Source organism: Sceloporus undulatus, chromosome 2, assembly GCF_019175285.1.
Source record: "Sceloporus undulatus isolate JIND9_A2432 ecotype Alabama chromosome 2, SceUnd_v1.1, whole genome shotgun sequence".
Classification (NCBI taxonomy): Eukaryota; Metazoa; Chordata; class Lepidosauria; order Squamata; family Phrynosomatidae; genus Sceloporus; species Sceloporus undulatus.
Window position 1 is genome coordinate 225,333,128 of NC_056523.1, and position 27,996 is coordinate 225,361,123.

The window sequence follows — 27,996 nt, forward strand, 5'->3', positions numbered from 1 at the left end:
GCCTGCTTCTTTGTCCTTCTCAAAATGGAGGACGTGTCAGGTTTAAAAAAAAAAAGGAGGACATGCTCAAACCAAAGCTCAAAGACACACTCCTAGCAATGGAAATGCCTGCTTCCTGGCCCTGCTCAAAATGGAGGGGGCTTTGGAATTCCCCCCAGAGGAAAGGCTGAAATGGAGGAGAGGCCAGGTCCCTGTGTGCAAGGGAAGGCCGGAGGACCCAGTTGGGGACTGCTGCTGCTGGGGCTGGAGGCGCGGTGGGTGGTCCCTCCCTGGGAGGCCCGTTGGCCCCGCCCCTTTTGCAAAGGCTGCAGACCCCCAGGCGCTGTGGGTGGGCCCTGCAAAGCCAAGCAAAGCAAAGGGAAGGGGTCCCTCTTGCACCATACTCCCAGGAAAGCCAGACCAGGAAGAGGAGGAGCAGCAGGAGGAGGAGGAGGAGGAGCTGGAGAGAAAGAGGCCTCGAGAGCCTGGTAAGCCTGGGCCCTCTCTTGCAAAGCACCCTCACCCCCAAAATCCACCCCACAGGGAGAGGAGGCCCACCCAAAGACACGGTGCAGGTATCCCTCTTGGGTGCATTCTGGGAATCCTCTCCCCCCCAAGTTCCAGGGGGAAGCCCAGCCACTCACCTGCCTTGCATTGGGGCCCTTAAAGGTATCCCTGTGGGTGGGTTTGGGGAGTTATAGTCCTCTCCCACTCCCTCAAAGCTCCTTGGAGAAGCTAGCCACTCACCTGCCTTTCATTGGGCCCCTTACAGGTGAGTGTAAGGGACCCAATGGGGGTGGATTTGGGAAGTTAAAGTCCTCTCCCCACAAAAAAGATTCTAGGGGAAGCCAGCCACTCACCTGCTTGTCTTTGGCCCCATAAAGGTATCCCTATGGATGGGGATTTGGGGAGTTAGAGTCCTCCCCCCCTAAAAAAAAAGCTCACCTGCCTTTCATTAAGTGAGGGAGTGTTGCAACTCCCATGCTGCAGCCGTTTTTTGAGTATGAACCCCAGCAGCCTTTCTCTCCAGAAATGTGGGCCCCTGGGGCTCTGTGGCTGACTAGGAGGCAGGGCGCATTCCTTGGCAGGTTTTATTGCAGGACCCCCATAGATACCTAAATCCGTGGATGTTCAAATCCCATTAAATAGAGTGGTGCAGTAAAATGGGCCCCTTTACATAAAATGACAAAATCATGGCTTGCTTTTTGGAATATATATATATTTAAAAAATACAGTCAGCCTTCCACATTGGCGGCTTGGTTTTTGCATTTGACTATTTGCGGATTTAATTAATATGTTCTCTCTAAGAATCTCAAGGTCCTCCAGAGAAATTCTGCTAGACCATAGAGTTGCACTGGATCATAGAGAGGCCTAGAGAAAACACTTCTCTGGGCATTTGTAAGTCCTCCAGCATGATTCTGTGGTCAACTTCTAATGGATGTTGACCCCAGAGTAGCACCTGAGGATCTAGAGATTCCCAGAGAGGAGTTCTCTTCGGTAAACAAAAGTGTTTCTTTTTATTTGCAGTTTACCCACTTTCATGGGGGTCCTGTGCCCCTAACCCCAGCGGATATGGAGGGACACTGTATTTTCAAGCTGTGGCTGTTTGAATCTGTGGATAAAGAGTCCATGGATATGGATAGCCAACTGTATTTTGGGGAGAGCGGCACCCACCTGGAGAAGCAGTTTAATGGACTGGGGCTCTCCTTGAGACAGTCCTCGTACTTTACCTGCTTTTTACATGGCAGTTACTTGCCCTAAATCAGTGATTCTCACATTCTGGACTTGCAAGTACTTTGGACTTCAGTTTCCAGATTTCCAGACCATTGGCAAAAATGGCTGAGGCTTCTGGGAGCGGAAGTCCAAAACACCTGGAGAAAATGAGATGGAGCAAACCTGTTTTCTGCTTCTCTAGGGCAGTGGGTTCAGACTACAGGAAAAGAGATTCCACCATAATGTTAGGAAGACCTTCCTGACAGTAAGAGCTGTTCGACACCTTGGAGGGTGGTGGATTCTCTTTCTTTGGAGGTTTTTAAGCAGAGGCTGGATGGTTGTCTGTTGGGGATGCTTTGATTGAGAGTTCCTGCATGGCAGGGGGTTGGACTGGATGGCCCTTGTGGTGTCTTCCAACTCTGATTCTAAGACCAGAGTTTGGGAATCCCTGGCCTAGACTGACAAGGAAAGCATATTGTCAGTGAGCCATACTCTGCTAAACTCCAGATAGGAATCCTGCAAATCATTAAATCAAATCATTAATATGGAGGTACCATTTAAAATGATTTGGAAATTATGGTTACTAGCTGTGTAGCTACTAACCTCACAGCTTGGAAATATTAAAAATAAATATAAATTCCAAAAAGCAAGCCTTGTTTTTATCATTTACTGTAAGGGACACAGTTTTACTAGGGCATTGTATTTATTGGGACTTGAGTAGCCATGGATTTTGTTATGCCCGGGGTGGTGATGGTGGTCCTGGAACCAAACCCCAGCGGATACCAAGGGCTCACATAATATATTTTTTAACATTTTCAATCTGTGTAAGGTTGAGTCAGTGGATAAAGAATCCGTGGATACAGAGGACAGACTGTACACTAGTTGGCTGGCCTGACAGAGTTCAGCAACCTACAGTCTGTTGGCCATTTCTCATGGGGCCTTCTGAGCCATTTAGGCTACCTATCTGGCATCTATGGGGAAAACTCCTGCCAGATCAGGGGTTCTTACTGAGCCAGTCAGTGACTACCATCCTGCTCCTTCCTTCCCCCTGGAACAGGTGAGGGACTTCCGTGGGTGCAACCTTTCCCTGCCACCCGCCATGGCCATGAGGGACCTGGTGGAGCCAGAATGCGGGGGCTCCAACCCTCTGATGAAGCTGGCCAGCCACTTCACCCAGGACAAGGGTCTGCAGCAGGAAGGACTCCGGGGACCCCTTGCTTGGCCTTCCTCTGTGCCCACCGCAGAAGTGGTGAGTAGAATAAAATGGAGGGAGGCCTTTGCTGTGCTCTCCTGTGCGGGCTTTGGGGCGGGAGAAGGGATCTCGCCTCTCCTGGTGAGCTAGAGTTGGTGGGAGCTCTTTGGCTTAGGGTGGCATCCAGCTCCCTTCCCAAGGAACACAGTGATTTTGTTGCTCTCTGACTGTCTGGAGCCACCACATTCTTCAGGAGAAAAATGGCCATTGAGGGACAATTTCTGGAGCGGTGGTGGTGGTAGTGGTGGGGTTAAAGGATTGAGCTACAAAATTCTACAAATCACTCCTGCAAAGAAGTGTGCAAGAATCCATTTTTCATCTCCCATAGAAGGCTGTGTTGCCCAGCATTGGCCAAAAATCACAACGGGTAGTGACTTGAAATTTCTCAAGTGCTTCCAGAAGTAGTGCACTAAAGCAAGCCCATGCCTTTCTGAGTGAAGTGGGAATAAGGGGTTGTCCTATAGCTGTGTTCTACTTTGGAGGCAGAGTTTCAAAGGATAACTGAAACCCCAAAATCTTGGCAGTCCTCCCAGGGAGAGATGGTGGAGGGTACCTGTCCACCATGTGCTTGATAGGGACCCAAGAGCTGGTGGTTTTGCCAAGGCCAAAAGAACCACCTGCCTGTCCATCTGCTCCTTATATCAGAGCCATTCCTGTGTTACAGTGTCGTGATGATTTTCTCACTACTTGCTGGGAAAATTAGCTTGACAAGGTCTGCTCTCCACTTTCAGTTGTAGAGGCTGGCTATTGTTCCTTTCAGGAGATCAGGTCTTGTTCAGGCAGATACAAGAACCAGTTATATGGGAATCCTAATTGTTTTGCAAGAGTGTCTCTTAAGACTGATCTTACTTACTGATTGTGAGTCTTATAGTTTTTATTGTAGGTATGTGCATTGTGCTCTAGCTGAGATCATGTACAAATACATTATATTTGTTTACACACATATATAAATATATATATAATATTTATAGATTACATACATAAATATAATATGCATAATATTATAGATATACACATACATATCTATATAAATGTTATACACATACACACACACATATAAATATACGTAATATATATTATGTTGTATTATATCAGAAACTGGTCCACCCATTGTAGGAGAGGAGGAGGTCTGTATCATTTGACATCTATTTTATATTTGATAAGTAAAATATGTGGGATTAGATGAAATCTACAAAAGCCATTTCAGAAAACATTAAGCAGTATAGGAAGGTTGAGATGTCAAAGGACAAGTCAGTGTGTTACCTCCCAAATGCCTCTTTATCTTTTGGGTTCCCTGTTCTAGCATTAGATAACAATCCCTTTTCTTCTGCAGGTATCTAAACCTCTTGGAAGAGCCTCTGAAGATGAAGTAAGAGTTTCCATGTTTCTGTTTTCCTCCCTTCCTTTCCATTCCCTCATGTGCTCTGTGTTTTCTTGAGGAATGGCTTTGTTAGCTATTGTAAAAAATGAAGACTGAGATTATATGGACTACAGTTTACTTAATCCTCTAAAGATTATACCATAATAAATGTGTTAGTCTTGGAGTTGCAAAAAACCTTTCGCTATTTTGCAGTATTTACACACACACACACACACACCATGCTTGCCCCATGCACACTCATATGGATTTTTTCTGGTAGCTGGTGGCAGAGTTCCTTCAAGAGCAGAATGGCCCCCTGCTGTCTCATGCGCCTCAAACATTCAAGATGGATGATCTGTTGGCTGAGATGCAGGAAATCGAGCAATCCAGTTTCCGGCAGGCCCCACAAAGAGGTAAATATTGAACATGGAACAGCAAAGTGGATGAGGATGTGTGATGGTGGTAATCCATTCCTGTCTTCCCTTGGAACATGGTAATGGGTTTTGTAAGCAGGGTAAGGAAGGGAAATGTGTGCTGCTCACATTCTTGTGGGTGACATGGCATTAATACTTGAACATCTATGTTGACTTCTTTTCTGTCCCTCAGCTCCAGGGGTGGCAGCACTGGCTCTGTCTGAGAACTGGTCAAAAGAGTTCCTTGATGCTGCTGACAGTGTTGTTGATGTTCCCACGGATTATAATGAAGCTGACTGGTCTCAAGAGTTCATTGCTGAGGTTACAAGTAAGGATGATATTTTGAAAAACAGATGTATCTTGTGCTGGAGCTTTATGTGATCTCTTGATTTTGTATTTGTTAACCAAGCTCCTCTTCTAGAGATGTGGAGAACCTGCATGTATCAGGCCACTATGAGTTTTCTCTGTGCATATGATAAACTGGTGTCATATCTGAGGAAATTGTAGTGTAGTGTTGCCCTGTAATTCATAGGTGCAGTACTGGAGCTATAATGAAATTCCCCTGAACCAGGGATACCTTGTTTTCTTGGCATTCTCTGTATTACAGTGTTCCTCTTTGGCAGACTATTAATTTTTCAGGTTGACGCAGTGCATTTTGCTGTATGAGGCAGAGTAAGCAAATACTGTCCCTTTCTTTAAAATACAAATGATATGTAGCAGTTAAGGCCAATGAAATTATTCTGGTATGTACCACAGAAGACCTCACTAGCTTGTCTACCCTTTTCCTGGCAGTAAAAAGAAGGCAATAATAAATAATGATTCATAACACAAGAGATACTTGAGACAGCCACTTTGCTCTGCCTAATGATAGGACTAGCCCTGACTTTTTTTTTAATTGAGAACTTGTTCATTCTAACCCCTTCTGATGCTTCTTTGGATTTAACTATTTCAGAATCATAGAATCATACAGTTAGGAAGAGACCGCAAGGGCCATCCAGTCCAATCCCCTGCCATGCAGGAAATCTAAATCAAAGCATCCCCAACAGATGGCCATCCAGCCTCTGTTTAAAGACCTCCAAGGAGGGAGACTCCACCACACTCCAAGGGAGTGTGTTCCACTGTCGAACAGCCCTTACTGTCAGGAAGTTCCTTCTAATATTGAGATGGAATCTCTTTTCCTGTAGCTTGCATCCATTGCTCTGGGTCCTACTCTCTGAAGCATCAGAAAACAAGCTAGCTCCCTCCTCAATATGACATCCCTTTAAGTATTTAAACAGGGCTATCATATTACCTCTTAACCTTCACTTCTCTAGGCTAAACATCCCCAGCTCCCTAAGTTGTTCCTCATAGGACATGTTTTCCAGACCCTTCACCATTTTGGTCGCCCTCCTTTGGACACGCTCCAGTTTCTCAACATCCTTTTTAAATTGTGGTGCCCAGAACTGGAGACAATATTCCAGGTGGGGCCTGACCAGAGCAGAATATAGTGGCACTATTACAGTACTTCCCTTGATCTAGACACTATACTTCTATTGATGCAGCCTAAAATCGCATTGGCCTTGTTAGCCGCCGCATCAAACTGTTGACTCATGTTCAATTTGTGGTCTACTTGGACTCCCAGATCCCTTTCACATGTAGTTTCATTCAGCCAGGTGTCACCCATCCTATATCTGTGCGTTTTATTTTTCCGCCCTAAGTGCAATACCTTACATTTCTCTGTGTTAAAATTCATTTTGTTAGCTTTGGCCCAGCTTTCTAATCTATTAAGGTCATCCTGAAGTTTGATCCTGTTCTCAGGGGTATTAGCTACTCCTCCTAACTTGGTGTCATCTGCAAATTTGAGAAGTATACCTCCAATACTGTCATCCAAGTCATTGAAAAAGATGTTGAATAGCACTGGGCCCAGGACAGAGCCCTGTGGGACCCCACTGTTCACTTTTCTCCAGGATGAAAAGGAGCCATTATTGAGCACCCTTTGGGTTCGGCCGGTCAACCAGTTACAAATCCATGTAACAGTTACCTTGTCTAGCCCTCATTTCACTAGCTTGTTTGCAAGAATGTCATGGGAAACCCTATCAAAAGCCTTACTGAAATCAAGATACACTATATCCACAGCATTCCCTTCATCTACCAAGCTGGTATTATTATTATTATTATTAACCTTTATTTATGAAGCGCTGTAAATTTACACAGCGCTGTACATGCAATCTTTTTAGTTAGACGGTTCCCTGCCCTCAGGCTTACAATCTAAAAAGACATGACACAGAAGGAGAAGGGGGTGGTGGAGGGAAAGGGTAAGAGGTCCAGCAGTTCCTCTCAACCTCCGAGGTCTGGACCAAGGCAGATGGACTGGAGGGAGGGCAAGGCTTCATAATGGATGGTTAATCATTATCCAGGGAAAATACATAATCACAAGTAGGATAATACATATACAGTACATAGGAATACAGGAAATGGATCGATAAACAGCCAACAACAGAACATCAGATAGTAAGCGACAATTATGCGATGCCTGGGAAAGCTTCTCTGAATAGGATGGTTTTCAGCTCCGTTTTGAAGCTGGTTAAAGAAGTGATGGCTCTTGCTTGTGGAGGAAGAAGGTTCCAGGAGTGAGGGGCAGCAAGTGAAAAGGGGCGAATCCGGGATGGGGCAGAGGAAATCCTGGGCTGAGACAGGAACCCTTGACTACCAGAACGGAGGGCCCTGGTGGGAAGGTAAAGAGAAAGAAGGTCTGATAAGTAAGGAGGGGCCAGTCCATGGAGGGCTTTGAATGTCGACAGCAGGAGCTTATACTGAATGCGGAAAGGGAGAGGGAGCCAGTGAAGGGATGCCAACACAGGAGAAATGTGGTCAGAGCGGTGGGTGGAAGTGATAATGCGTGCAGCTGAATGCTGGACAGAGATTAAAGGACGGAGGTGAGAAAGAGGAAGCCCAGCCAGGAGGACATTACAGTAATCAAGTCGTGAGATCACTAGGGCATGGACCAGGATCTTGGCAGTAGAGGCGGAGAGATATGGTCGGATATGGTAATTTTATATTTAAAAAAAATTAGATTTGTCTGGCATGATTTGTTTATCTGAAACCCATGTTGACTTTTTGTGATTATGGCATTGCCTTCTAGATGTTCACAGACTCTCTGTTTAATGATCTGCTCCAGAATCTTTCCTAGTACTGATGTCAGACTAACTGGATGATAATTGTTGGGATCCTCTTTTTTCCCCTTTTTGAAGATGGGGACAACGTTTGCCCTCCGCCAGTCGGCTGGGATCTCTCCTGTTTTCCAGGAGTTTTCAAAGATTATTGCCAATGGCTCCGATATTACATTTGCCAGTTCTTTTAATACCCTTGGATGTAGCTCATCTGGTCCTAGAGACTTAAATTCATTTAGATTAACCTGATATTCCTGTACTATCTCTTTATTATTCTGTGTTGAAATTCCCCTATTCTGTCCTCTGCTCCTTTATTCTCACATTGAGCACCCTTTGCCTTTTCTGAGAAGACTGAGGCAAAGAAGGTGTTGAGTAATTCTGCCTTTTCTCTGTCCCCTGTTAGCAGTTTGCCATCTTCTCCATGCAGTGGCCCTACTATTTCCTTCTTCTTCCTTTTGCTACAGACATATCCAAAAAAGCCCTTTTTGTTTTTAACATCTCTAGCAAGCCTGAGTTCATTCTGTGATTTAGCTTTTCTGACTTTACCCCTACATGTCCTTGCTATTTGTTTGAATTCGTCTTTGGTGATATCCCCATTTTTCCATTTCTTATACATGTTCCATTTAAAACTTAGCTCAATTGAAAGTTCCTTAGTCATCTATCCTGGTTTCTTGAGACATCTCCCATTTTTCTTCCTCATTGGAACTGTTTGAAATTGTGCCTTCAGTGTTTCCCCCTTGAGAAACTCCCATCCATCTTGAATTCCCTTCTCTTTTAGTATTCCTGACCAAGGGATCACCCCCAGTATTTCTCTAAGTTTACTAAAATCTGCTTTCCTAAAGTCTTAAATGTGTGTCTGACTATGCCTGGCTTCTCCTTTCCATTGTACTGTATACCAAACTGCAGGAGAACATGATCACTCCCACCTAATGATCCCACCACTTGCACTCCATTAACTAGGTCATCCCTGTTGGTTAGGATCAGATCCGAAATAGCTGATCCCCTTGTTGCCTCTTCCACCTTTTGGACAATCAAATTGTCTCCTGGTTAGTTGTATCACAGTGTTCCACCACAACCAGTGAAATCCTATGTACCTTAAAATTAACAAATCTGTTATGTCATAGGTTTTTGTGGTCTAGTTTCCACTTCAATAAATGCATAAAGGATTATCCTTAGGTGGCACATGTAGATTGATTTTACGCTGTTGCTGATAGAAAATATAACTCCGTAACCTTGGCTCCTTTCTCTCTTTCAATTAGAAAATATAACTCCGTAACCTTGGCTCCTTTCTCTCTTTCAAAAGTCTCATAGGACATGGCTCCATTTCCCAGCCATTCTTAGCTTGACATATTTTGCCTGTGGCCTCCCCTACTAGAAAGGATGCAATTTGAGCTAGTTTATTTTTTTCTCAATAATTTCTCCATCCTTTTCTCTGTGTTCTAGATTTCTAGTCAAATCCAAATCGCGTTAGTGTTTCCTTAATCAAATAGACAAAATTTTATTATTGTTGTTATTGTTTCTTAAGTGTTGTCTTCATCAGCTCTAGGTCAAATAAAATCACATTGATTTTTGTGAATCAACTGTATTTATGAAGGCTAGTCGAAAGTGCATATAGGTGACATAAAATTTACAGTAACATCCCCTTGCTGTTTCACATATTTTTGAATGTGATGGCCTAAACCCAGTAACAGAGCATAGATGCTCAGCATTTCTAGTTGAGAGAATCCCAGACAGCAGGGCTAACGAAGGGTTTGGTGAGTTTGTTGCAATGCCAGAAGGTTGACCGTATATGAGAGAGGTTCTTGTGTGGTTATTCTGGGTGGCAGTTGTACTTCTCAGGGGCAGAGTACATCTTTCCTGTCAGGAGAGTGTCAGACCATGTATATTTTAAAACCTCTTTTCACTCCATTTCTTCAAAGATCCCTTGTCTGTGTCTCCTGCCAAATGGGCAGAAGAATATTTGGAGCAGTCAGAGGAGAAGTTGTGGCTGGGCGAATCAGAAGACCAAACAGTAGCTGATAAATGGTGAGTATTTAGTAGTTTCTTCCCTTGAAAGTTTGAATTTGATGAAATCTCATTCTGATCCCAGTTAGCACTTTCAAAGTTGATAGTTCCCTATCTTTGACTCACCTCCTGCAGCTTCAGTGGTAGAATTCAGATACAGAGAAGGGATAGGGACTGTGGGTTATAACACTGTGATACAACTTCACTTCCATGCATTTTTAAAGACTGAAAAGACATGTCATGAATGAGTGAGACTTCTGTGATGCCTTATCTCATGTGTAAAAGTTCAGCATTTTTTAGAAGCATTGCTAGGTTCCTGATGATTATATATGATAAATATATAAGCTATATAAGCACAAATAAGGAAGCTGTTTAAGGAATGACATCACTTCCAATTGGATGCTGAACAGATGCTTTTATTATTCAGGGTTGTGGTCTTGCTGTTGTAGTGGTATCTTTATTCTTCCAGGTCTCTTCGTTATGTTAATCTATAGCACCCTCAGCTAGTGGAACTCTTTAATCAAACTGCACTGTGAAAATGTTCTTTCTCTTTTGATTTAGTTGGCTAGATCATGGTAATTCTTTCTAAGCCTCAGTGAACTTGAAGGTAGTTGCATGTGTTAGAACATTATTTTCCATGCTTCTAGTGCATTGTCATGAGAAACATGCTAAGGGGTGGAGAGCCAATGTGTAGTGGTTTGAGTGCTGGACTAGGACTCTGGGAAACCAGGGTTTGATTCCCCATTCTGGCTTGGAAACACAGTGGATGACCTAGGGCAAGTCACACTCTCACATCCTTGGTTGAAGGCAACAGTAAACCTTCTCTGAGCAAATGTTGCCAAGAAAACCTGTGATAGGTTCTCCTTGTGTGTGTATGTGCCTTCAAGTCGCCTCTTCACTTATGGCAAACTCATGAATTTCACAGTGTTTTCTTAGGCAAGGAATCCTCAGAAGTGGGATTTTTCCAGGCCCTTCTTCTGAAATATAGTTTACAGCACCTGTTTTTTTGTTAATGGGTGCCGCATTTAGTCCCAAATTATGTGTCCCCATGTCTAAAGTGAAAGATATCTGCATTGTTTGCAGATGCTTGCACTACACAGCATTTTTAAGACCAGATGGGCAGATGCCAGTGCAGGGGCAAAAGAAGGGTATGTAGGGATGCACCATAGCAGTGAGGGTACTGTGGCTTCATTCACACACCAGATGTTCAATTTTGGTAGCTGTGGGATGTTACTCTAAAACAGGAGTGGGTAGATTTGACTGGGTTGGAGGCTTAATTTTCACACACACACAGCCTACTGTAGGTCACACCAAATAAAGGGGGAAAGGAGGATTGGGGGCAATTAAAATTGGAAGTCACTGGGCTTTTCCTTATTTCCTTTGTTTGACTTCAGAGGTTTTTGGGGACTTGCTCCTCCTGGTCTAAGCAATCCTGAAACTCCTGCTCCAGCAGCTGAATGTTTCCCTTTTTGGCACTTATTGTTTCGGTTTGTGGGATGAGGCCATGGGCCACAACAGAGGCCTTGGGATTCCCATACAGTCTATGCCAGCTTTAAGGGTTTGTTGGGTTGAAGTAAGGAATATGCTAACTCCTGGCAAGATGAGTGAGTACTTTCCCTAGTCAACCTAATAAAAATCTAATGTGGATTATGTGATGTTTTAAGTCATTGTTTTTCCATTTTAAAAATACACTATTGTTTAGTTGGGTTCTGAACGGAGTTTGCGCCTTCTGAACACAGGTACGAGGAATACCAGCCTGAAGATGATCTCAAGAAAACTGCCAATGATTTTCTTTCAAAGGTGGATGATCCCAAACTGAATGATTCTGAGGTAAAAAGAAACCCATACCTCTGTTCATAGAGACTAGGCACGCTGGTTAAACTGGTATGTGGAATGAGGATGTGGGTGTGTATATGTGGGTGCACACTTGTATGCACTCCTTCGTTCCCCAACCAAATAGTGATAGGTAGCCAGGCTTGCAGGTTATTTTTCCCTCTTCCGTTAAAAGTGATGATTTTCTTACATTGTTTTTGCAACCAAGTCTTAAATATCATACTCACAAAGAAAAAAATGACATTTTAAAAACGTTTCCTTTTCAGTGTGAGCATGTAGGCTTTTCATTATGAAAGCATACTCTCATGTTATAGTGGGTCCTTGGTTTTCTCTGGGGTTTGGTTCATGTGACTATCAAAATCCACAGATGCTCAATCCTATTACAGTGGTGTAGTGAAATGGTGTCTGTTATATAAAACAGCCAAATCAAGGTTTGATTTTTGGATATATTTTTAAAAAACAACAGACGGTTGCATCTGTGGATGCTGAATCCTTGGATACGGAGGGATGACTGTATATTAATTGCACCTTACCATGAGGAAAAATGATATGGTAGTCCTGGGTGCTGTAAGTTATATTTCAGAGGAAGGAACTAACAAAGGCACATCTTAATATTCCTTGCCCAAGAAAATCCTTTGAAATTCTTGGAGTCACTATAAGTTGACAGTCAACTTGAAGATGTGTGTACACACTTGTTGTGTGCCTTCAAGTCATTTCTGACTTATGGCAACCCTGAGTTTTCTTGACAGGATTTATTCAGAAGACATTTGCTGTTGCCTTCCTCTGTGGCTGAGAGTGTGTGACTTGCCCACTGTCACCCGGTAGATTTCATGGCCAAGCTGGGAATCAAATGCTGCTCTCCAGAGTCTTATTCCAACATTCATTACATCACACTGGCTTTCTGTGCCTACACACACACACACAATCACTTTGTGAAGGCAGATGTAAAACCTTGCCTTGAAAGAGTTACATATCAGCCAACATGGCAGCCGATGACAAATGGTTAGGTGAAGCCTTTTGGACTGCTTTGGCAGTTTTAGATGAGGGCCCACTGTAGACTGGGTTCATTGAACCTACTTGGTTTCATGAGAAAAGTCACTGAGGTACTTTTGAGTTTCCCCAGAATATAAGTGCTTGAATGTCACCCATGTGTTGTAATGGGTAGAATTCTGGATTTGGGCTAGTGATTTCTGGGTTTAAATCCTTTACAGACAGGAGGGTCACTGGTTGGTCTTTTGCCATTCTATTAGCATAATTATAACCCTCGTGGACATCATTCTTAAGATGTATTGATGGTTAAGCACACAGTAAGTGATTTTATGCTGTCTTAGCACTACTTCATTTTACTACAGGCTTTTAACGTCCAGCAGTGAATCCTCAGTGGGTTTTTTGTAAATGGAGGGCTGGGTGAATGGCACTTACCAACAGCCACAGTAATTCATTATGATTGTTTCCTCCTCTGAAAAATTACTTAGTGTTGCTCATTTCCATTCACCCCCCCCCCCAACTCTCATGTGTTGCAAGAGTGTAGTAATACTGGAATTGGAAACTTCCCAGGGCAAGTTTCCCCCATTGTCAGCCTGGTCCTGTCATGGAGTGTATGCTGGCAATAGGCCTTGAGGGATGGGAGCAGGGCATTTGATTTTCCACCCTGACTTCATGCTTGAAAGTTGCCTCCCAGAAAATCTGTTTCTGATTCTATACTGTTGTTTTAATTGGCTGCCATGCTTCTCTGCAGAACTGAAGATATATTCTCTTGCCTCTTTATTCTGCTTTTTGTGCTTAGTCCTGGGTCCAGGCTAGTTCAGATAGAAAGAGATTGGTCAGCGGGCTGAACAGTGACACTCTCTGCCTGTGTCTCCTTTTTTTATGCAGTTCCTAAAGTTTGTCCGCCAGATTGGAGATGGGAGGGTGTCCATCGAGGCAAATCGGGTGACCATAACCCCCACAGACCAGGATCAGGCAGAGCATTGGGCAGCTGAGTTTATACAGCAGCAGGTAGGACTCCTTACTGTCCAAAGGCCTTGCAGCTTGCCCTGTAATCTACTCTCTCAACAGTGGGATAGAACTGCGGACCAGAAATGGGGACTTGTGCAGAGCAGTGTGCAGCCTAAGAATAGAAAAGGACCTTTTCTAGTCAGAGTTCTGTGCTAGCGGCCTCAGCATTGCACTCTAAGAAACAGGGTGCATAGTATATCTGTCCCTGACAGTGTCTCTTCCTATTTACTACTCTTCCTAGAATGCTTCTGAAGCCTGGGTTGATCAGTTTGCACATTCTGGGGACACACTGAGCCTGGATCCTGAATTTGAGCAGGCGAAAACTGCTGTGGAGGTAATGCAGTACTGGAAAAGCAGGGGCAAAGTCTCCAGCTCCACCGTGAGACTCAGACTTTTGATGTATCTATTTGAGGAGGTTGTAGAAAGGCTCTCTTTAACTTCCATTCCTGTTCTTCTCTAGTCCGATGTGGATTTCTGGGACAAGCTGCAGGCTGAGTGGGAGGAGATGGCCAAGAGAGATGCAGAAGCCCATCCTTGGCTCACAGACTATGAAGATCTTGCCAGCGCCACTTACGATAAGGTACTAGTGCAGAGAAAAACCAGTTCCCATGGCTGTCACTCCCCTGCTTCCTTCCCATTTTTCACATTACTTGTTGGTTGTGCAAGGGGGCACACAATTAGCCCTTTGAGCATTGTTGAACAGCCCCTGTAACAACTGGGGGTTCATAAATAAATGGAAGATAAGCCAACACCCATTATGGGAGCAAGGAGATATTATTCCCTTTCCTCTCCCTCTTACCCCATTGGCCATTCTACTGCCTGTTCCTCCACCTGCCACTGTTCACAAAAACCCACAATGCTCACTTTCCTCCTGCTTCATCCAGGGAACCTGAGGAAAGGAAGCTTCCAGGGGCTGATGGATCTTTCCATATTCTGAATGTGACTGGGGACTTCTTTCCTCCATATGCAGTGGAGGAGGTGAAAGTGAGAGAGAAGCCCTGCAGGAGGAGGGCCCAGGCCATTCACTGCTGCCCTGGATACTGGGTGAGGAGCAGCAGAAGGGAGGGCAGGCAGGTGGAAGTCTTTATGAGATCCCCAAGTTGTCTTCTGGCTTCCCACAGGCTGAGGTTTAGCTGCCCCTTTCTCAAGCTCTGACTATGAATCAACTACCAATTGCTTTACTTCCACCTTAACAGGGATACCACTTTGAAGAAGAAAACCCTGTACGGGATCATCCACATGCTTTTGAAGAAGGGCTGAAATGTCTGGAAGAAGGTGACCTGCCCAATGCCGTCTTATTCTTTGAGGCTGCCGTGCAACAGAACCCCAATCACATGGAGGTACGTGGAGGAGGGAGAATAATGCTGTACTCTTCTCCTCTGTTAACTTGAATTGGGGCAGAAGGGGGCACATTTGCAAGGGTGAGGAGCTCGCTGGTGCTGCAGAGAAGGCTTTTAGTAGTGGCTATTTGGTGCAAGAAGGATGGTTGCAGCAAGACTGGGGTTCTTCCACTTCCACCCTGCTACTCCTTAACCAAACAGTCAGTTTAAGCTTGAGGAGGCATTTTATATAATTGCTGCCCCCAAAAGCCCTTTTATACCAAAGAGGAGCCTTGCATTTTCTCAAGAAGCTTCCACAGGTCTCTAGTGCATTTCTGACCATTACTGAGCGCCTTTCTCTGTACGGTAAACTGTACAGGAAATTTGGAAGGAATATGGTAGGACTGGTGCCCAGATGCCTTTTGTGCAAATGATTTTGAATGTTTCAGTCTTTTTTGGCCTAGAGGATGCAGCTAGGCTTTTGCACCCAAAAATCCAGCTGGTTTTACGGTATTTGCAAAGGATATAAGCACTGTGGTAGTTCTGCATTTAGGAACGCTGCTCCTCCTCACCAGCAGATGGTTTATGCTTTCTGTTGAAATGTGGATTGGTAATTTTTGCATCCACACAGTACAGATCATCCCCCATTTGGCTGTTGTACAGATTGGGGGGACTACCTGCCATTTTGAAGGGAAATGTAGTAATGTACTTGTGTGAATATTGGATGCTTCTGAAAAAAGAGACAAAATGGCTTCTTGCAAAGAAAAGGGTTTCTAAAAATGAGCATGAGGCAATGCATCCTCATAATTATTTAGGCAGTGGTCTTCCACTGGGAACTGGCATCCAGAGGTGTCACATTCAGGGGGAGTGGTCACAGAAGTGCTATGGCCACCATTTTGCTTTGTGGAGGGGATGGCTTCTACTGTTTGTTGGAATTTGTGGTGGTGCTGATTGGCATTCCAGATGTGTCTCAGCTCTGGACCAGGGCTCCATCATATCGTATTGCTTTGTCCATTGTATGTAATTCCAAGGGAAAAATTGTTAAGAAGGTTATTGGAAATGAATATCTCTTTGAATGGGTTATCAGTGGAATACTTATTGGAAGTTCGGAACCCACATATCACCAGGTTAATGGCCAATTTTCTGGTGGAGGCAACAAGATTATGGTTTACATTTTAATAATGATTCTGAAGTTTTATTGTAAATGCATGCTGTTTTTTCTATGCCTAATAAAGGTTGACTGACTGACTGAGTTGCCAGAGAACTCTAGTGCCTGATCAAACTACAAATCCCAGGATTCTGTTGGATTTGCTATGATAGTTAAAGTAGACTCATAGTGTTATAATTCTGTATTATTAAAGGGTCTTAGCTGAAGAGAGAGTGCCACAGAGCTGGAAGGACAACCCCCTAGAAAGATTCTCCTTCTAAGGTACATACTTGTACCTTAATAACTAGTTGACTTGAGTGTCTCAAATGGTGGCAGCAGAGGCAGCATAATAACTTTACAGGACCCAATATGTGGTGGCATCACTGAGGCAGAACAAGGCCTTTGTAAAGGAAATGTATCAGTCCTTTGCTGAAGCAATTAGATAAACACTCACTCTTCTGGTATACTTTGCTAGCAGTTTTGTTGCTGTGCTATATGGCTGGTCTGGCTTCATTGACACTAAGTAGATGCATTCTTTCTCTCCCTGTGTCTCTGGTCCCTGAAAAGATGGATGTTTTGAGGGGCACAAAATAGTCTTTAATAGCTCCTTATTCATTGCAGCTCAGTGCAATATGAAGGTTTTTGTACTCCTTATCTTTGTATTAGGCCTGGCAGTACCTGGGCACCACACAAGCCGAGAATGAACAGGAGCTTGCAGCAATCAGTGCCCTCAGGAGGTGAGTAGCTTATTTAAGGATGTGGAAAAAATAATATCTCCATACTGATTTTCCATCATAGATTCTGAAACAACTTGTGATGTTAGCGTGCTGGAAGTCTGACAGTTCTATGGTGCCTTTTGTTAAAGATAAACTTCGAGTTCTTCTCTTGTACATCTGAAACAAAATCTGTCATACTTCTTGTAATTGCTTGAAATGAAGTGCTCTTTGTATTTTATTATTATTATTATAGTTTATTTCTATAGAACTGTAAATATAAACAGCGCTTTACATACAAATAATTAAATCAATAAAAATATAAAACCTGCCAATGGCGTACAATCTTCAAAATACATATAAACAGTAGGTAATAATATAAAATAGAATTAGTTCATAGAATCATAGAGTTGGAAGAGACCGCGAGGGCCATCCAGTCCAACCCCCTGCCATGCAGGAAAGCTAAATTTTCAAACTGGATTTTCAAAATATGAATACTATACAAAGAAAAAAGTAGAAAGAGAAAGTGCATAGCAGATTTGTTGTATTATATACATTTTTTCAAAGTTGACATCTAGAAAAACACATGTTCATGGGTAGCTGGAGCTGTAAGATTTGCCCATTTATCTTCTGTCATTGAGTGTAAGCCATTGTTCAGTCCTGGATCCGGGATCAAACAATGGTGCAGTACAGACCACTAAAAAATGGCGGCCTGCTGGTGCCTGTTTTTCCTCCAGAGCGAAGCTGCAGCCACCAAACCACGCGGCTTCCCTCTGGCAGAAAAAGAACCCGCGAAAAGCCATCATTGTGTAAGTGCCGTGCAGCAACATGTGAATGCCGTGCAGCGCTTACGTAACAATGTATACAGGGTTCTGCCATTATTATGCCACCACCACGTACTAGGGTTGTGAGGCGTGCGGTCGCTCCACCCCCGTGCAACCCTAGTACGTGGCCAGGCCGGCACAAAATGCCAATCTGGATCGCACCAATGTTGATCCTCTATAGATGTAAGAGTTCTCGAAATTTTGAAACAATAAGAAATTTTTTGAAGCAACAGAAAAAAAGCCAAATAAAAATGGAAAAAAGTGACATTAGCATCCTTTAAAGGGTAAATATCACTTTGCTGCTTTAAGAAAATGTAATATATTATGTACCTAATATGATACAGTTATCCCAATTTTTGGGATACCCAGTGGATATTTCCCATCTGTGGGGGTTCAGTTCTGGGGAGCCCTGTCGATGGGAAAGAACATGGGCAGTTGTGCCCCATATTAATAAATGCATGCATGTATCGCTGTTGGATGTGGTGGACCATGTACACCTAGTCCACAGATCATTAGCCTGCGAATGTGATAGGTCCATTTTATTAAAGGTTCAGTTCAGAAAAACAGTACTTAAAGATTTTTCTAGTACAATACTAATACAGTGGGCCCTTGGTTTCTGCTGGGGTTTGGTTGCAGGGCCCCTAGTGGATAGCAAAATCCGTGGATGCTCAAATCCTATTAAATACAATGGCATACCTAAAATGGTGTCCTTTATATAAAATGGCAAAATCAAGGTTTGATTTTTGGAATTTATGTTTTTTAAAAAATATTTTCAAGCCATGGGCTGTTGAATCCATGGATAAAAAATCCATGGATATAGAGGGCTGACTGTATATTGTGGCACAATGTGCCTGATTAATCTAAGGAAGGCTCTAAGTCTGAGGCTGAAGGGTGGACTCTGGGGACTCAGAAGTGTCTTAGCATAGAGATCTTTTCAACCAGCATGCTTTCCTGCCCCAATTGGGAAGGGGCCAAGCCCTCTCAGCCATCAGGGCCAGCAGAGGATATTAGCAGTCAGGGAATGTTTTTGGAGTCAGGCAAGTCATGGAGCTTCTCCCTCCTGTCCTCTCCCAGACCACTTTCCTTTTGAGGGTGTACAGGTCTTGTCGCTCTGATTTGGAATCTTGTGCTTGTACCTCCCTTCTGCAGGTGCCTGGAGCTGCAGCCAGGAAACCTTACGGCACTCATGGCGCTGGCTGTCAGTTTCACCAATGAATCACTGCAGAAACAGGCATGTGAGACCCTGCGGGACTGGTTGCGCCACAAGCCAGACTATGCTCACCTCGTGGGGAAGGAGCCTGAAGAGGACAGCCCCGGTCCGGATCTTGGGCCCTCTAAGCGTGTCCTGGGCTCTCTCTTAAATGAGTGAGTCTGTAAAGGGATGGACTGGAACTATAAAAACAAGGGCGGGGAGAAGGAATGGGTGTGGCAGCATGATTTGAGCTAGTTTAGTCCTTCAATTAGTATGGTACATCTCTTTGTTCTTTTCACTACCAGCTCACTCTTTGTGGAAGTAAAAGAGCTGTTTTTGGCCGCCGTATGCAGCAACACCTCTGCTGTGGATCCTGATGTTCAGTGTGGCTTAGGTGTCCTCTTCAACCTGAGTGGTGAATATGAGAAGGCTGTGGATTGCTTCACTGCGGCACTGAGTGCCCGCCCAAATGTAAGGGGTGGGGCATGAGAAAGGGAAAGGAGGGCGGTGGGATGTGAAGGTGAGACCTGCAAAGTAAGGCTGTGCTCTCACTCAGATGGGGTAGGCTGTGCCAGGGTCATGCTACTGTCTGGCCAAATGCACCTCCACATCTGTTACAATGGGTGTTCAAGTTGATGTGGACCTGGGATGATTTTATCATAGGGTTTTTGTGTAGAGGGCTTCTTCCTTTCTCCTAAACTCCAGAATGAGCCCATGGAATTTTTATCATCATAACAGCGATAGGTAATTTGTGTCTCTCCATACGTTATTGGATCATAGCTCCCAGTATCCACTGCCATTGGTTATACTGGCAAAGGCTGGTAAGAGCTGCAGTTCAACAACAGAAGTGCAGTAATAGTTCATGTGACTGATCCATAGATGAGCAGCCCAAAGCTATAGCTGGAGGAATGACATTTAGGAAATACTTGTCTTATATCTATGGGCAGATTCATAAGGTTTTGCAAAGCATTTTTTTAACAATCTCATTGTATTGACACCTCTTACCCCATTCAGTGTCTTCCTTACCATGCTGGTCACCTCTGTAGGGGGATGGTCGCTGTGGTTTCTGCTACTTTTTGCTCGCTGCTTCCATTATGGAGGAGCATTGAGCCATATAGTGATTCATCTGCAATTTGAATTAATGCAGCCTAACCACATGCTTATTTTTATTTGATTCATACATAAACCATGCTGTTCTGTGGAGGAGTAGTGGTATAAAAAGTCAGAAAATGAAGCCAGACAGATTGGCTTAAAAACTTCAAACAAAAGCTTAACATGTCGTGGGAAAACATTTAAAATTGCAGTTAATTAGATTTAAAACAAATACTGATTAAAGTATAATGAGCTCAATTTGCAGCATGAGATCAGATGATGAAACAAGACTGCCACAACAGCCATTGCTGACAATATAAGCTATGTGCTCTTTTTCTTTTTTAAAGTGTGACTGCGTGCAGGAACAAAGAGAGCTGGACACTACTCCCTCTGGTAGCTGCTCCCTAGTTTTGGCACCACCATCAGAAATGCCCTGGTGACTAAGGGTGATGGGGCACTAGGCCTCCAAAGTCCATCTCAAGGCAAAAGCAAGTTCATGAAGGCAAAGGTGGTACTTAGGTTAGCCAACTCAAAGGCTGTTTAGGGTTTTCAGCTCTATCACCAGCCCTTTGAATTGGGTTTGGAAACAAAGAGGTATCCCACAAAAATAAATAAGAACTATTACATGCTCTTTTCAAGACTCTGCTAACTTAGCTTTTTTAGAAGATGAAATTTTTGGATTGTTTTTAAAGACGGCTTTATCTAGAGAGTATTACTGCAATGTAATCTGAATGTAATTTGAGCATGAGTACTCAATGTCACACTAAAGAGGATTGTTCAAGCCATCGTATTTCCCCTCACCATATATATATGCATGTGAGAGCTAGATAGTGAAAAAACCCGATAGAAAGAAAATAAATTTATTTGAAATATGGTGGTGGAGCAGAGTACTAAGAGTACTATGGACAGCCAAGAAAACAAGCAAATGAGTTCCAGAACAGATAAAGCCTGAACTCTCCCTGGAAACCAAGATCACTAAATTGAGGCTTTAGTATTTTGGCCACATCATGAGAAAAAAAATTATCGTTAGAAAAATACAATGATGCTAGGAAAGGTGGAGGGCAGCAGAAAAAGAGGACCTCATGCTAGGCGGATAGACTCAGTTAGGCCTGCAGGACTTGAGCAGTGAAGTTGAGGCGAGGGGATCTACAGGGTTGCCATGAGTGAGGGCCAACTCAAGGGCAGCTAACAGCAACTAGTCAATGTCACATTTAATTTCTGTGAGATTTAATCTCACAGAAATTAAATGTGACGTTGATTTCAGCTGATCAACTAGTTGCAGCTGTTGGAAAGTGCTGTTGGCTAGCACTGGTGCTGGCTATCCGGGATCAGGGGTAGGAGCAGACGTGTAGCTAGTGGGTGTTGAATGCCACTGAGAGTTTCCAGAGAACCAGTGGAGCTGCTAATTCTTCTACCAGTTTTACAAGGCTGTTGTCTTATTAAAACCTAGACCCAGGAGTTGGATAATATTTAGCATTTACATAACCTTGCTTGAGTCTTGTCCATTATCTGAGTCTTTGTAGAAACCCTGCAAGGTAGATCAGTATACTCACATATATTACCAATATGCATACGGATCTTTCTCACCTTTGAGACAAACTGAAAGAGTTGGTAGCTGGAGCTTTCATAGACTTGAGTCTACTTCCTCAGATGCTTGGTGTCTTTACAGTGGTAGATTTGGAACTGAAAGAAAAGCCCATCTCCCCCCTTAAACATATATTTAAGAAAAACTTCCAGAACAACAAACAGCAGAACAAAAATAAACAATACTAGCTCTACTGACTTCCCCAAACTGGTGGTTATATTCTGCTGTTACAGTGGGATCTTGTTATCCTCTGAGGTTTGATCCCCTGTGTATAACAAAATCCGTGGATGCTAAAGTCCCATTAAATATAATGGCAGAGCAAAATGATATCCCTTTATATAAAACGGGAAATGAAGGTTTGCTATTTGGAATTTATACTTTTGGGGAATTTTTTCAAGCCATGGATGTTTGAATCTGTGGATAAGGAGGGCCAACTGTAATAAACTATCTTTATATGATAGTGCATATAAACTCTGTTTATTTACAAAACCTGAAACATAAGTGTAGCTGCAGTAGGATTTCAAAAAGGAAATAATTAATTCCCAATCTTTTTTCAAGCTGTTCAAAGATTTTTCCATAATCAACACTGTCAATTTATCCATTTCAGCAAATTCAATTATCTTCATCAGTCATACCTCTTTTGTTGGGGTAATGTCGTTTTCCATCCTTTAACATGCATAGTTCTATTGTAAATCCTTCTGAATTTCTTACTGATTTGTTCATTTGTTCATTCCCAACAAGAAAGCCTCTGGTTTCAACTGTATTTTCACTTCAGAAATATTTTCCAACATTAAGTGAGTTTGAGCCCAATATTTCCATGCTTTGTCACCAGTCCACCACATGTGGTAAAAACTCCTAATCTTCTCTTTACATTTCTAATGTTTATTTGAACTATTTTTGAATTTTTTTAATTATCTCTCCAGAGTTAATTACCATTTATACATCATTTTATAAAGGTTTTGTCTCAAATCATAAAGTAAATTTAAAGTCTGTGTCCACATCTTTTTCCAGTTTTTCTATTTGAATTGGGAACCAATATTTTTAGCCCATTTTACCATACGTATAGTCTTTTACCTGTTCCTCTCCAGTTTCATATCTCAATAACAGTTTAACAATGAAATGTTAATTATCAGTACATAATTGAATAACAAACTCAGATTTCATTGTTTCAAACCCTTGATTATTTTGGTCCATTTTAAATATTTCAAATAATTGCTATTACAAAACCAATTTCGCATATCCTTCAGATTTTGATTTTTCTCTTAATTTTAATCTAAATTGCTTGTTTTCTACTGTCAAAAAGTTTTGTAACTCATTGATTTAACTTTAGTATATACTTCTCTCTTTAAAAAAACACTGCCATCAGTGAACACCAAAGAGGTAATCTTGAATAAAATCTAGATTTATATGTTTTTGAGATACGTAATGGTAATCACCTTACATAATGATTATTAAAACTTGAATTGGCTGTAGCTTTGTTATACCAGAAATAACCATGAAGCCCAAAATTCTCTAGCTATAGCACCCAAAGTTATCAAATCCTTAAACCACGTTAAGCAACATACAATATGCTCTGAAGCATAAATCTCTTTCTTTTTCATCTTTTCATATCTTAAATCTAACTCTTGATCTTTTGCCTTGCCAGATGAGAGATGACACATCCTTCTGACATTGCTTAAATGGTATATCACAGTGATTCTCAAACATTTTCCCCTTTACACATGACCATCGTTTCCCCCCTCCACCCGCTCAGCATAGCCTATGAATAATATTTTTGATTCTTTAGTGTGTGTATTTTCATTCATACATTCATGTATATTTGTGATTATGCATGAATATATTGGGCCCATACTTTTAACATAATTGAATTTTTCTCTGAAAGATAATCTCCCAAATATTTAACAGTTTTCACAGTGTGAAAACTTTATTTATCACACAATTACTTTTGCTCCTTCTTTGTCATACAGTGGGTCCTTGCCTTACGCGGGGATCCGTTCCGGATCCCTCCGCGTAAAGCGAATTCCGCCTATGCTCAAGCCCCATTGTAAACAATGGGGCTCGTGCACGGTGGCGTGCGGGGTGCAACGGGCGCGCACACCCATTCAATTGAATGGGACGTGCCGCCCCGCGCGCCCCGCGGCTTGAGTGCGTATGCTCAAGCCGCGTAAGGCGCGTCCACATATGACACCGGCGCGCTGTATTCTTGGACAAAATCACAGTTTTATATTGATTAATCTTAAAACCAGATATATTTCCATATTCTTTCAAAATTCGATTCAATCCTTCTGTGTGTTCCAAAAAAACCTGTACGTCATCTGTAAAGGCTTTTAACTTATAATAAATGGGGAGACATTTGGAGGATAACTCAGCTGGAGGAGTGAGGGGGGAAGTCTTTAAAGCCTGAGATACCTGAAATGAATGTGGTATCTCTGTGGAGTGATTTGTTTAGAAAACCTTATTCCACACTGTCTGACTGTCTAGTTCCTTCCTTCAGGATCATCTCCTGTGGAACAAGCTGGGAGCTACCTTGGCCAATGGAAACCGGAGTGAAGAAGCTGTGGCAGCTTACAGGCGGGCCTTGGAGCTACAGCCAGGCTACATCCGCTCCCGCTACAACCTGGGCATTAGCTGCATCAACCTAGGGGCCCATAGGTGAGTTGGGATTTGGTAAGGTGGTTGAGAGTTGTTCAAGAGCAAGGAGGAAAAGGGAAAGAGAAAGTCCTTCTATCGTTAGTGCTTTTGACCAGGTTTTCTGTGCAGTTCCTAAACCTTTTTTTTTCTGATTTAGTAACACCACAGTGAGTTGACTCTGGGAGTGGTGTGCCTCTTCTTCCGAGTACTGAAATGTCTGTTGAGAATTGTGGTTCACCACCTCCCTGTTAGTGTTTTGGAGTGTGGATTGTGCTGGGTGGTTGTGAACTTTACTTTCCCATACGTTTTGAGTAACTCAAAAACATTTCCAATGAAAGCTGTTATAGGAGTGCCTACTAGTGCCTTTATCCATGTCAGTGTAGGCACATTTGCTGGCCTGTTGTGTTCATCATTTCATTGGTTAACCAATGATAACCAAGTGTAGTAGGATGATGGGAAACTGCGGTGAAGGGAAAGTACAACACATCTGGAGGGCACCATTTTGAGGGTGGCTGGGCTAAAAAAAAGGATAAATCTGCATCTTTTATCATCTGGATTCAGTCCCTTAATCATATTGAAGAGAGGTTGGTGAGAGAACCTAGTCCATGTTTAACTTCCCATTTTCTAATCAGGTTTCATAGCATCCACCTCTCACTAGTGCTGGCTATCCAGGAGCAGGAGCAGACCTGTACCTAGTGAACACTGAATGCTTTTGAAAGGTTCCAGAGATCCAGTGGAGCCAAATTCCCCCATCAGTTTTCCATGTGCAGGCCCTCCATAGGGAAGTTGTCTTACTGAGAACTAGACCCAGGAGTGGGATAAAACTGAGCATTACTTAAGTTTAGAGTTCTTCTCCATTATGTGAGCCAGTATTTTCAACAACTTTGTGAGGTAGATCAGTATACTCACATATATAACCAATTACAGACTTGGAGCTGAAAGAAAAGTTTCATGTCTGTGGAGACATTTAGGAAGCTTTTGGCAGAATCAGGAGATGAAAAAGGAATTTCCAGCTGATGCTTCCATGCAGATGACACTTGCATGCAGATGAGTTAGCATCTCCTGGCTTTTCTTGGCTCCTGCCCTGGCTTTATGACTTGCAGAGTCAAATGGGAGTACACTTAATATGGTAAACATTAATTGCAAGTACATTGTCCCTGTATTGTTTTAAAGAGGCATAGATGGAAACCTTGAAGTTGGCATCTGGGTGCATCCAGGCAAGGCTTTTAAGATGCCATTTTCCTACCCTGTTTACAGGATGTTGTCAACTTGTAACCATCCCATGTAACCTTCCTACGACTTCTTCCATCTTTTCTTTCTCAGAATACAAAACCTGTTAGAGAGGTAAAGATGGAACATTAGTGCATTTTGACTGTCAGCAGTTAGAGCCTATGTCAGGAAGCATCCCTGCCCCCATGCTTAAAGGTCGCGGTGTATCTTCTCTGTGCTATTAGGAGGTCAGGTCATTGGTCCCTCTATCCCAGTATTCTCAGTAGCCTTTTACAGCAATGGCTCCCCAGAGTAGCAGGGAAGTTCTTTAGCCTTGCTTAGAGATCCTAGGCATTCCCTGACAGTCTGCCACCCAGGGATAAACCAGGCCCAACACTGTTTAGTTTCCAAAATGGAACAAGAACTGGTGTATTCACCATGGATGTTATCTGTCTGTCTTGACAGAGAGGCGGTGGAGCATTTCCTAGAAGCCTTGCACATGCAGCAGAAGAGCCGGGGCCCGCGAGGCCAGCAGGGTGCCATGTCGGACAACATCTGGAGCACTCTCCGTATGGCGCTTTCCATGCTGGGCCAGAGTGACCTCTATGGGGCGGCAGATGCCAGGGACCTTCCTACCCTTCTGCAGGCGTTTGGCATCCAACAGTGACTCCTGGATGGGCTCCCTTGCGAGTGCAGGGTGAGCCCTCCTCAACAACACAGACCTCTTCTCTCTTCTCCTTCCTAAACGCACATGTGCCTCAGTGAGGCAGCCCCACCTCCCCCACCCAGCCCCATTTTCACTCTCCTTGCACTCTGGGGAGATCACTCACATTTTGTGTGGGCTACCCAGGACAGAATTAATTTCCTGTAACCTGTCTTACATCCAGGGAACAGTCAAGTGACTGGATCCTCCCTTAGTCTGATAAAAGTTTCACTCTACAAGGGAAGCAGATACTTTGGGAAAACTGGGTACAGTTTTAAATGGCAGGCTGTTGCTGTTGCCCTTTGCCTGTGAGAGTGTATGCAGAAAAAAATTCTGGGACAGCAAGATAGGAAATGAGTGTGTGCTAACATTGCATAGGTGACTGATGAACAGTAGCTTTCTTGGCACAAAATATACACAGTCTTTAAAACTCCCTTTCAGAGGATGGAGCGTGATGTGGAATTTTGGGCACTTGCCTTCTGAGGTGCTGCTAACATTGAAAGTCCAATACAAAGTGACTGAAAACATATCTTTGTGCACCAGCACCACATGCGTGTTTGTTTCTGTCCACCCCTTCTCCCTGCCCCAGAGATATGGCGGAGGGGGGGGGGGGAGAACAGAGCAGCTGTCTAACTGTACTTAATCCAGAAAGGAGACTGCTAGGGTGGGGGAGAGGAAAAGGGGTCTAACTAAAGCTCAACATGCAGGGCAGGGCCTATGTCTTAATTATTCCTCCGCCATACTGTTCTTGTAAAGTAAGAGGGGACTAGTTATCTTTGTGCATATGATTTCCCTTCTTTTGTGTAATTGGCTCTTTAAATATCTGTATATGATTTTTTTGTTGGGGAGATGTTTTTAAATTGTAAAATATTTTGTATAATAGATGGTAAAATAATTAAACTTGCCAAATTAAACTGCTGTTTCACTAAATGCATGAAGGTTTTCCATCTTTGCAGCATTGGTATCTTTCCTGTCTATCTCTGCAAATTATGAGAAAAGGAATAGAATATTCCCTTTCCTCACTTTTTTTCCCTACTCTATGTGCAAAATAGATAACTAGTTTTATCTACTACTAATTTCCTCTAGCTTAGTGGTCTCAGATGATTGGATGGGACTCCCAGGTTGGAGGGGGAGGCAAGGATTCCTGGGGGGTGCAAGACTTGGAGGCCTTTATCTCTCCTCCTCTTCCTTTTCCCAAACTTTTTTATGTGCAAATCTTCACATGCATTGAATTCAATAGTGAATTTACTTTAATAAAACAGTTCTAATTTGAACTATGTCATTTCCTTATGAAATGTTAAAATATGAACACACATGAATGCATGAATGAAAATATGTGCACTAATTAAACTATTTTTATTCATATACTGTATCAAGTGGGGAAGAGCATGACGTCCACATGTAGATGTAAAGGGAGGTGGGGTCCCAAGGGTAAATAGTTTGATTTCCACTGCTTTAGCTTCCAGTTCCCAAAGAAATGCCATTTTTTTTATTCAAGTCCCAGTTCTTACGAAGCTGCCTTTCAGGGTTATCTAGATGAAATCTCACGGTGTTGGATCTGTCAGCTCATTAATGGATTCTTCTGCAAAACTATGTTCCAATAAGTAGTTTTTTGCTTTGAAAAAAACATTTTTGGTAGATTTTGCTTGTAGATAGGAGTTTTAAATCTTCACATACCTATAAAAATCCTTGTTCAAAAGCCAGACAGTGAGACACCTCATTCCACCTCAACATTAGGAGGAACCTCCTGACAGTAAGGGCTGTTCAACAGTGGAACAAACTCCCCCGGAGTGTAGTGGAGTCTCCTTCCTTGGAGGTCTTCAAACAGAGGCTGGATGGCCATCTGTCAGGGATGCTTTGATTTGGATTTCCTGCATGGC

General features: G+C 43.0%; 1 protein-coding gene across 2 annotated transcripts; it reads left to right on the top strand.

Annotated features, from left to right (window-relative positions):
* The first annotated feature begins 331 nt into the window (after positions 1-331).
* On the top strand, positions 332-27,030 carry PEX5 (peroxisomal biogenesis factor 5). 2 transcript variants are annotated; one of them, XM_042453230.1, is made up of 16 exons: positions 332-467; positions 2,750-2,941; positions 4,278-4,313; positions 4,585-4,717; positions 4,911-5,045; positions 9,786-9,891; positions 11,610-11,700; positions 13,579-13,701; positions 13,943-14,035; positions 14,162-14,281; positions 14,898-15,041; positions 16,834-16,904; positions 18,854-19,069; positions 19,202-19,367; positions 24,068-24,225; positions 25,879-27,030. In XM_042453230.1, exons 2-16 carry the CDS (start codon positions 2,792-2,794, stop codon positions 26,078-26,080), a joined length of 1,944 nt encoding a protein of 647 aa, XP_042309164.1. In that variant the 5' UTR covers positions 332-467; positions 2,750-2,791; the 3' UTR covers positions 26,081-27,030. The 2 variants fall into 2 exon arrangements, with proteins under 2 accessions (XP_042309164.1, XP_042309165.1); XM_042453231.1 differs by lacking the exon at positions 13,579-13,701 and having other exon boundaries at positions 334-467.
* Positions 27,031-27,996: the final 966 nt, after the last annotated feature.

Coding starts and splice junctions, on each gene's coding strand:
- PEX5 (XM_042453230.1), top strand. CDS start 2,792: ATGGCCATGAGGGACCTGGTGGAGCCAGAATGCGGGGGCTCCAACCCT. Junction 15,042..16,833: donor AGAACCCCAATCACATGGAG/GTACGTGGAGGA, acceptor TCTTTGTATTAG/GCCTGGCAGTACCTGGGCAC. Junction 24,226..25,878: donor ATCAACCTAGGGGCCCATAG/GTGAGTTGGGAT, acceptor CTGTCTTGACAG/AGAGGCGGTGGAGCATTTCC.